General features: G+C 35.7%; 1 protein-coding gene across 10 annotated transcripts in view; it reads left to right on the top strand.

Moving 5' to 3' along the window:
• The window catches only part of LOC139144566 (uncharacterized), a 227577-nt gene extending 218496 nt beyond the window's left edge, over positions 1-9081 (top strand). For all 10 annotated transcript variants that reach the window (XM_070715283.1, XM_070715277.1, XM_070715278.1 and 7 more), the window contains one exon: positions 8613-9081. In XM_070715283.1, coding sequence (XP_070571384.1) covers positions 8613-8627 — 15 coding nt within the window. In that variant the 3' untranslated portion in view covers positions 8628-9081. The remainder of the gene's footprint in view (positions 1-8612) is intronic.
• The last annotated feature ends 2049 nt before the right edge of the window (positions 9082-11130 follow it).

The raw sequence follows: 11130 nt of genomic DNA on the forward strand, positions 1-11130 counted from the left end.
AAAGAAGTTATGGTATACAGATCTTTTTTACAACCAGTCTTTAATTTTCAAGATGCAGGACAATATAATTATATTCATGATAAGTGTCATCTGTATAGTCAGTAAACTTTGCTGCTTAATCCAACAAGGTTAGGTTATGAGTTACAAACTTTTACAACAGTGGATGTAAATATGACAATTTAGGGTGAAAAAATGTTCCAACTTTGATTTGAAAGGATTTTGTTTTTTGCCATTGTCATATTGTACATTTATTGAAATATTGTCATATTATTGTCATATTTTACATTTATTTTAGGCAGAATTTATCCAGAACCTAATCAAACAGAAAAAGGTCTCTGTAGCTCGAACTTTCAATCTAACATATAGATACATAGACGATGATATTTCAATGAATAACTCTGAATTCAGTAAATATCTCGCTATGATTTATCCTCCAGAATTGGAGATTAAAGAAACTACAGAAACGGTCTTTTCTGCTTCATATCTTGACATTTTACTTGAATTCGACTCTAATGGTCACCTTTCTACTAGGCTATATGACAAGAGAGATGATTTTAACTTTAGTATCATCAATTTTCCACACCTCATAAGTAATATTCCACTCTCACCAGCTTATTGGGGTATACATTTCCCAGCTTATTCGATATGCTAGAGCATGCAGTTCATATGGTGATTTTGTAGAGAGACATGGCCATCTCTCTTACAAACTGTTAAATCAAGGTTACACCAAAGCAAGACCTGTCTCTACATTCAAATGCTTTTTTGGCAGGTATCACAAGCTGGTAGATAAATACAATATCTCTCTTCGACAAATGATCACTGATGGCATCGGTGACATTGGGCCTTAGTTAGTGACCACTACCTATCTGACTTATAGATTGATATATGGCGGGTGCCACATGTGGGGCAGGATGCGCTTACTATTTTCGAAACACCTGACATCACTTCTTGGTCTTCTGGCCAGAGGTCCATATATCTTTCTTTCATGAATATGACTGTGTTTGTGTACCGTCTATCTACTGTCTGTTCTGTTACTATTGTCTTACAAATTCTGACCTACTGTCATTGGATTATGGATTGGTATGATTGCGATTATTTTGCTTGTCTGTGTAAGTCAAGTAATGGCTTCTACACAAATCCCTGGTTTGATGCTTTGAAAGTCGGGTAGAATAGCTTTAAAACAGATGTACATATCTGATGCTTCAGGCTTCTTGCTATATGTTTTTGTTTGGAAGTTTCCCTATTTGTCTATGTCACTGCAATGTTTGTTTAACTTGGTGGCAGTTTGGGACATTCCATTATCATGTAGGTGTGGCAGCTTCATTAACAGTGGAAGGTGACGATTGCCCATTATTAGCTAACATTTAGTATACCAATGTGAGGTTCTCGTATAAGCTGAATCAGTTCATTTGCATCCGATTTGCATGTCTCTATGTATGTATGTATGTATGTCTGTCCACATATAAAACGCCTAAACTGCAGCACCTACTGTCTTAGTATTTGGTGTGCAGGTGCACCTAGGGATGGAAATGTGAATTTGTTCAAATGAACTTATCAGTGTCAAAAATATGCAAATGAGGGGAAAAAAAGAAAAAACACTGCAAATTGCTAGAACTCTGTAAACGTTGGTTAGATTGGGTTGAAACTTGGTGTGCAGGTTCCTTTGGGTATTTTCAATTAGGTCTTTAAAATTTAGGATGAAATTTGCATGTTTCTATTTTTGGGGGAATTTTTTCAGTTTTTAGTTAAAAAAATGTTTTTCTCTGAAACCGCTCATCTGATTGCTTTGAAAGTGGTATACATGTTCCTCAGGATGACCTCAGTCAATTTTATACAAATTGAATTGAAATTTTCATATTTGTAATTTTGGGGCAATTTTCCGAATTTTCGGTCAAAATTGTTTGTATTCAAAAACTACTTATCTGGTAGCTTTGATATTTGGTATACAGGTTCCTTAGGTTGATTAAAATCAGTTTTATGAATATTGTGAAGATATCTCGAATTTTGTATTTTTTGCTGAATTTTTTGGTATTAGTTCCAGAGACCAGCTCTGGAACTGTTAGTTTTTGCTCACTTTCCTTCTTTCTTTCTTTCTTTCTCTATTTCAGGTAATATTATATAGGGCTCAGCCCTTGGTGTCGCGCCAGGGGTTATTAAGAACTGGCAATGTTATTTGTATTAACTGTAATTGTTACTTCATACGTTTATATGACAACTATGCCCAGTTTCCCTCTGATGAAAGCAGTTCACGTACGTACACGACGTCAAACCCTGCAGCAGGGCAGGTATAGATTTTCTGTTGCGTGTAAAAATTTTGGACAAAAATTGGCAATTTTACAATGATAATAGCCTATTGCAATAAACAAGGGCCGTATTATGCAATCATTATCATTGCAATGGTAACCGCACTGCCCACCTTCCACTTGCAAGCTGAAAACTATAGCGTTCCATCTAAAACTGGCAATTTTTGAATCTAATTATTGACACAGGGGGCGCTCTTCTTTAATTCAATCCCAGCATTCTTTGCGTATGCCCCCGTTCATATGCACGACAGTTTTCTCCCTTTATCTATATTAACGATATTTTGTATCAGCGACAAGGTGCATAATAACATTTACTGGCTAATAAAAGAGGTATATTTATAAAAGGCATGTTATATAATAGTAATTGTTTCGTTTTTGTTTATTTACGTGTACTCAAAAAAAAAACATGGCGGCGCCCATGAAAGACGGGTACACTTCCGGTTAGTCGCATAGTATATTATGAATAAGCGCATGCGTAGTCAGTAAGCCGCTGGCGCGACTATTACTACCATAGAACATGCTATACACAAATTTTACCTTAATTACCCAGAATGCATTGCGACACGCTTATGACGTCATAGCTCTGCTCGGACGGGTTTTACGGGCATTTCTTGTTTGTTTATTTATTTATTTTTTATTTTGCATTGCACAACTAGCATATTGCGTTCAGCTATTAATAATTCTAGCTTTCTTTCGCTTTGTTAGCTCCGCTGTCAGCGACGCGGAGCTTATCAAATAGGTTAATTATCCGTCGTCGTCCGTCGTCGTCCGTCAACAATTGCCTTCTCCTCTGAAACCACAAGTCCAATTGCTTTGAAATTTTATATGCAGTTCACTTGGGGTGACCTCACTTCAGTTTGTTCAAATCATGGTGAAATTTGCATATTTGTATTTTTGGGGCATTTTTTGGTGTTTTTGGTAAAAAATCTTCTTCTCCGAAACCGCTCGTCCGATTGCTTTGAAATTTGATATGCAGTTTGCTTAGGGTGACTTAAATCAGATTTGTTCAAATGGTGGTGAAATTTGCATATTTGTATTTTTAAGGCAATTTTTGTCATTTTTGGTAAAAAAATCTTTAAAAATCTTCTTCTTCAAACCTACTGGTCAGATAGCTTTTTTATTTGGTACATATGTCCCTAGGGATGATCTATTTCAGATTTGTTCAAATTGTGCAGAAATATGCAAATTTGCATTTTTAAGGCAATTTTTGCCATTTTTGGTCAAAAAATGTGTATTTCCAAAATTACTCATCTGATAGCTTTGAAATTTGGTATAGAGGTTTCTTCAGATGAACTAAATGATATTTATGGAAATAATGATGAAATCTGCAATTTTGTAATTTTGGGGCAATTTTTGCCATTTTTGGTCAAAAAATGTGTTTCTCATAAAGTACTGGTCTGATAGCTTTGAAATTTGGTATACAGGTGTCTACAGATAAGCTTAGTAATATATATTGAATTTCTGATGAAATCTGTAATTTTTTATTTTTTGGGCAATTTTTGCCATTTTTGGTCAAAAAATGTTTATTTCCAAAACTACTTATCTGATAGCTTTGAAATTTGGTATACAGGTTTCTACAGATGAACTAAATGATATTTATTGAAATAATGATGACATCTGCAATTTTGAATTTTTGGGGCAATTTTTCCCATTTTTGGTCAAAAAATGCGCTTCTCAAAAAGTACTGGTCTAACAGCTTTGAAATTTGGTATACAGGTTTCTATATATGAACTAAGTGTGATCTTTTGAAATTATGATGAAATCTGCAATTTTTATTTTTGGGGGCAATTGTTGCCATTGTTGGTCAAACTATTTTATTCTCAAAAAACTACTCATCAGATAGCTTTGGTTGACATATTCTTAGGGATGATCGGATGTGATATATTCAAAGTATGATGAAATCTTCAATTTTGTATTTTTGCACCTTATTTTAGCCACTTTTTTCTGGCCACTGCATTGAGTTATCAAAGATTTCCACCTTCTTTATCAACATGTGTCAAAAATAGTTATTCTGTACATAAACACAGCGGAGCTATATCGGCCGCTAGGTCGCTTGTTTTTTGTAGCTTTTTGATTTTTATTTTTCTCTAAATACTCGCCGTACGTGGTGCTATACTGTAATGTCATACGCCTTCCATATGGTTTAGACCGCTGGTTTTCGCCCGAGTGCTCATGGGTTGAATGAGATTAACAATGGCGGCGGATACGAACGCTTCCCTCGCATAGAGAGAGAAAAGTAGGCTTTGCGTAAGTTTACAAGCGCGGCTGGGCACATCGTGTACCTAGGCGAGGTGGATGTGCTCGAAAACAAAGATCAATGCAAGTTTTGGATTAAAAATCGGCTGTTTTCGGCGGAGAAACTGCCCGCCGTATTTCTGAGGAGCCACCAGTGGTTTTTTCTATATCAGTCTGCAGGGCTGTGGAGGGAGGCCGTTTAACGTCGGTAACACACAGCCCTGCCTTGCAGAGCTAGGTATAGCATAGTGAACTGTCTGTCACCACACCGGCATGCGTTGGCTGCACGTAAAAGCAACTCAACTTTCCAAGATCAAACAGTCGGTTTCTTTTGAAAACAGCGACATACCAATGAAAATTGTTTTAGTCAGTGCTTTTAATCAAATGAAAATGCATGTGGCCTCGGTTTTCAATTTCAACAGCCTAGGTCCGATGTCTCCTCTCATCTGATATACATTTCCGTGCGTTGTCGCCCCCGTATGTATCTGTTGCGTTTTTACCGTACATGTAGGCATTTGGAGGCATTTGTAATCTGTGTACTCCCCGGACTGCCTTGCTTTTAGTTCTATTCTGTTGTTACCGCTATCAGCCCTAACTATAGGTACGTGCTTGCATATTAACATCCCAAGCACTCTTTCATTCTGCACCTATCTTCGTCACACATTCTCTTGTTTCTTCTGCTGCTCTGGTCTCTGGAACTTCGCTTTTGCTTGCAAATGCTTTCTAGTTTTTCTCATTTTAAGTAAAATTTATTCTTCTCTGAAACCGCTAGCCCAATTGCTCTCAAATTTGGATTGGATGTTTGCAATGTTGTTGCCCTCCTAATTGTTGAAATTACAAGAAAATTGGAAATATTACTGTTTTGGGGCAATTTTTGTCATTTTTGGTCAAAAAATCTTAAAAAATATTTTCTTTTTAAAGCCCCTTGACAGACAGCTTTTATATTTGGTGTACAGTTGTCCAGGGATGACAATAGTTAGATATGTGGACATTGTCCTGAAATATACAAATTTGTATTTTTAGGACAATTTTGTCATTTTTGGTCAGGAAAACTTGTTCTCAAAATTACTTGTCTTGATAGCTTTGTAATTTGGTACAAAAGTCCCGAGGGATGTTATTAGATAAATTTTCTGCTCAAAGTGTTGGGAAACCCCAAATTTTATATTTTAGGTAATGTCTCAGTTTGTGACCAACACCAACCCAGGATATGTTGTGAGAGAGTTTCGAAGGCTGTGAACCAATTTTGTCATATTTAATATCAATTTGTAGTGAAATTTGATCCAGAAAACAAAGTTGAGGTAATTTTTAGCTCCCATCGCCATATGTATATATGGCAATGGAAGCTATTCTTATAGGCTAGGGAAATGTCTGTATGTATGTATGTATGTCTGTATGTCTGTATGTCTGTCCGTCAACATCAAAAACTCCAAAACCGCTGTACATTTCATCTTGATATTTGGTGTGTACATGGATGATGGGCTGTAGATGAGATTTTGTTCAAATGAAGTTGTCATTGCCAAAAATATGCAAATTAAGTGAAAAAATGTAAAAACAGTCAAAATTGAAAAAACTCAATAACCACTGAGCAGATTACATGAAAAATTAGTATGTAAGTACTTTGGGCTGACATGAAATGATTGTACACATCTTGGATCAGTATCTTGGACTTGCTATTTTTCATGATTTTTTTTGTAATTTTCTCCCATTTTTGGTCAAAAAATCTTCTTGTCTGAAACCACAAGTCCGATTGATTTGAAACTTGGTATGGAAGTGCATAGGAGTGACCTTTCCCAAATTTGGGCAAATCGTGGTGAAATTTGCATATTTTTAGTTTACACGTCCATAGACTCCCATGTATAAGGCAGATCTCCATAGACTCCCATGTATAAGGCCATCAAAATCTCATCGTATTCATATTGCAAAAAGGATGCAGTGACACAGTTTTTAGTCCCAACGGATGAAGTCCAGGGGGCTTATAGATTTGGTCATGTCCGTCCGTTCGTCCATCAGTTCACGCAGATATCTCAGATATTTTGACATGTCACGTGACCTCGGTGACCTTTGACCTGAAATATACATATTTGTCCATAACTCAGTAACCACAAGTGCTACACCCTTCATGTATGGTATGATGGAATACCTTATGACGCCACATATTGTACCTCATTAATTATGTGCATATCTAATTTTGAGTAAGCCGATACAGCTAGAGGTCTGATTTTTGGTATAGGGATAACTTAGCAATACAATTTTTTTGACAAAATGTCACGTGACCTCAATGACCTTTGACCTGAAATATACATATTTGTCCATAACTCAGTAACCACAAGTGGTACACCCTTCATATTTGGTATGATGGGAGACCTTATGATTCCACATACTGTACCTCATTAATTTTGCGCATATCTACTTCTGAGCAAGCCAATAGAGCTGGATGTCTGATGTTTGGTATATAAGGATAACTATAGGATAGAAGTTTTTTGACAAAATGTCATGTGACCTCGATGACCTTTGAACTCAAATATACGTTTATGTCAATAAATAAGTAACCACAAGTGCTATGTCCTTCATTTTTAGTAGGATGGGAGACCTTATGACAACACATGCTTTAGCTCGTTAATTATGCACACATCTAATTCTGGGCAAGCGAATAGAACTAGAGGTCTGATTTTTGGCATATATGAATTAATTAGCAATACAATTTTTTTTTCAAAATGTCACGTGACCTCAATGACCATTGACCTTGATTATACATATATATACATAACTCAGTAACCATAAGTTCTATATCCTCCAATTTTGATAGGATATTAGACCTTAAGATGACACATCTTGTACATCATTTATTATGCACATATGTATTTCATGGCTGGCCAATACAGCTTGCGGTCTGATCTTTCTTCCCGATTTAGAACCATAACTTAGACATGCCTCATGTGTTTCAAATTGGGAACAACGACATAGACCTATGAGCCCATAGATCTCAACATATGCACTCCAGTGATACTTCTTAATGACCACATTTCCCTACCCCACCAAGACTAATACTCCTATTACAAGTGGGGACTATGTCATCGTCAATGACTTGTCAAAAAAATTACCTAAAAGCAATGGTCCTATTGCTTTAAAAATTGGTTTCCAAGAATGACTATAGGATCCACTGAAATCATGGTGAAATTTGCATATTTGTATTTTTGGGTGATTTCTGCCATTTTTGGTCAAAAAGTCTTCTCTGAAACTTCATCCCATCACTTTAAAAGTAGATGCAAAGATCATTATGCAGTGGATCATTTCTTATTGCTGAGGTATAAGATTGATTTGCACTTGCAATGGAATTTTCTTAGTAATCATTCTGTAGGAATGTATGTAGTAGTACTTAGTACTTCTGTAAAATGGGAGCACAGTGTCAATGACACAATGTTTTATTTATTCTTACTTAGTTACCTTTATTTTTTTCCATGAACTTTGTTTTTATTACTCATACTAATTATGCAGAATCTAGCCATATTAACACCCAGCCAAATCCCTGGCCTTTTCTCTCCATGGTTAAAAATTTCTCGCCATAATTCACTTACAACACTTCCATCACAATTTGTGGACAATACAATTTATTGTGTCCTCATCAATGATAAGACATTCAGTTATGTCCAAGAATATTATTCTATATTGTTTATCTCAAAATAGTATTCTAAGCGGTTTCTCTACATCTGTAGGGCTTTTATTATCCCTCTGAGTGCTGTAATAATTTCCCGCCAAAATTTTAGTGCAACGTTTTTACCAATTTTTATGAACTTATCTGTAATTTTTTGACAATTTTGGACCAAATGGACATCACATTTCATTGGCTACAGTTTGTTATCAAACTTTTGACAACAATCTGAAAAAAATTGACTTTGGTATATTTTCCAAAGGTGACAAAAATTGACTTTGGTGCTCAAAGGGTTAATTACCATCCATTGGGGACTGTTGACATGATGTGAAATGTCACTGATCATCCATGATATATTCCATTGAACACTGATACAACCTTGCAATCATTGACATATCTCTTTGTCTTCAATTTTGATTTTACAGATTGTTCTGTTATGATTGGGGCACACAGGATGTTCACATTCGTGTATCAGCTACCATTTGGCATTTCACATTTATTGTGACCTTATAAGCTGTGCAATGACATCAGTAGATTGCTGGGATACTAACAGTAAATACCAAAGGAATGCATGGACACCACAGTGTTGATCTGAACTTCATTTGGAGTATGTGTATTTCTCCAATTTTTCTCAGGACTCTTAGGCGTGGTGATGATGAAGAGAAGTGCATTAGACTAGAATTTCACCCATTTTAACTTTGTCAAAGTGTAAGGATAAGCCTTGAAGAAATGTCAAGCCCAGCCAGCTGTTTATGTATTCAATAAGTTAGCATATTGACTGTTTATGTATTTAGAAAACTACCATTGATGGTTTAGCTGGCAACGTAGGAACAAAGTTTGGTTCCATAGCCATTACAGTCAGGTTTTTTGAAAAAAATAAACCTTTAAAACCCACTCATACGGCTTATTATCATGTGTCAAAGGTCTCCATATTATACTAAACCTGATTTCTCTTTGGAAGTAGTTATGTACTCTTACTAAATATACTTATTCATCTTTCATTTTTAGCTACTATAGAGTATAGTCTATAGAAGCTATTGGGATGGGTATCCGTCCGGCGTCAGTCTGTATGTATGTATGTATGTATGTATGTCCATTTGTAAGGCGTCCGTCCACTCAAATATCTTGAGAACTGCAGTACTTACTGATTTGATATTTGTTGTGTAGATGAAAAATATGATTTTGAGAAAGTTTTTTTGAGGAAAAAAGAATTGTCACCAGGTGAGATAGAAGGAAAAAAAATTGATCCTGTCATGGCCTGAGAAAGTTGGTACACGGATCTCAACCTTCGGCATACATATGCACGTTAATGTGTTTCACGATAAGATTCAATATGGCCGCGTGGCGGCCATTTTGTAATAATTTTTTTTATGTCCAGAACCATAACTGAGACATGTATCAACAGATTTTCTTCAAAGCTGGTACAAGGATTATTAACTTATGTCATACAAATGTACATCAATTTGGTTCACGATATGATCCAATATGGCCACATGGTGGCCATTTTGTTACAATTTTTTCATGTCCTGAGCCATAATTTAGGCTTGTCTCAACTGATTTTATTCAAAGTTGGTACAAGGATACTGACCTATGTCATATATATGCATGTGAATTTGTTTAATGATAGGATTCAATATGGCTGTGTGGTGGCCATTTTGTTTCGCTTTTTTTCCATGTCCAGAGCCATAACTCAGACACCTCTCAACCGATTTTATTCAAAATGGTACAAGGACATTGACTAATGTCATACATAGGCACTTTGATTTTTTTACGGTGTGATCAAATACAATGGCTGCGTGGCGGCCATTATGTTACAATTTTTTCATGTCCGCAGCCATAATTAAGGGATGTATCAACCGATTTTATTCAAAGTTGGTACAAGGACATTGACGTATTGTCATATTATGTAATAGATATGCATATCAATTGGTTTCACAATCAAATGCAATATGGCTGCCTGGTGGCCATTTAGTTATGTTTTTTTCACATACAGAGCCATAACTTAGACATATTTCCACCAATATCATTCACAGTTATTTAACCAATCTTTTTGAGATTGGGGATTTAGCCGAGCAGTTTTGTCTGTTGGCCTCTGCGCTAGGTGATTGGATGCCGTGCGTTGTGGGTTCAAGCCCGGTTGAAACCATTGTATGGGTACAAGGACATTTACCTACATCATACATATGCACATCAATTTGTTTCACAAAATGTAGCAGTATCATGTCAATTATTGAATTTTCTTAATTAGGCTAATATGTCAGGAAATACTGCATCAATTTCATGAAACTTGGTACACATGTTAAGCTCACATTGCTTTAATAGTGAATAAAGACATTTATCAGAGTCATGTTAATTCATTTGTAATTGCATATGTAATGAACTTTCCTAATTAGAGTGATATGTCCACAAATACTGCATCAAATTTGATGAACTTGGTACAGATGTTGATCTCATAGTGTTGTAAATACAATTCAATGACACTTAGCAGTATCATTTAAATTAATTGCTAATTTGCATTTACATGACGAGTATTTGTTTTTAGAGTGAATGTCCAGAAGCACTGCATCAAACTTTATGAAATATGGTACCAGCGATAATCTGTCAGTGTTATGATAGGATGCAAAAATGTTTGGCAACATCCTGTCGATTAATTACTAATTGACTCATTTAATGACCTTTTCTAATTAGGATTGCAACCTACATTGGTTTTATGTTTTCACCACCATGGAATTCATTCTTGGCCATTAACCCTTTTGCTGCCAAGTCCATATTTCACCATCAGGTCAAGATGGTTAAAATTAATGAAACACAACATATTCCATATGGTGTAATTTAACATAATGGTGTATATTTGAAAGCTGTTGAAACGATAAATACTGTAATGTTGATTTTTTTGGACTAAAGATACTATAACATACCAAGCCAAGTGGGTGAAAGTACGTC

This window comes from Ptychodera flava, chromosome 11, assembly GCF_041260155.1.
Source record: "Ptychodera flava strain L36383 chromosome 11, AS_Pfla_20210202, whole genome shotgun sequence".
NCBI classification, from domain to species: domain Eukaryota; kingdom Metazoa; phylum Hemichordata; class Enteropneusta; family Ptychoderidae; genus Ptychodera; species Ptychodera flava.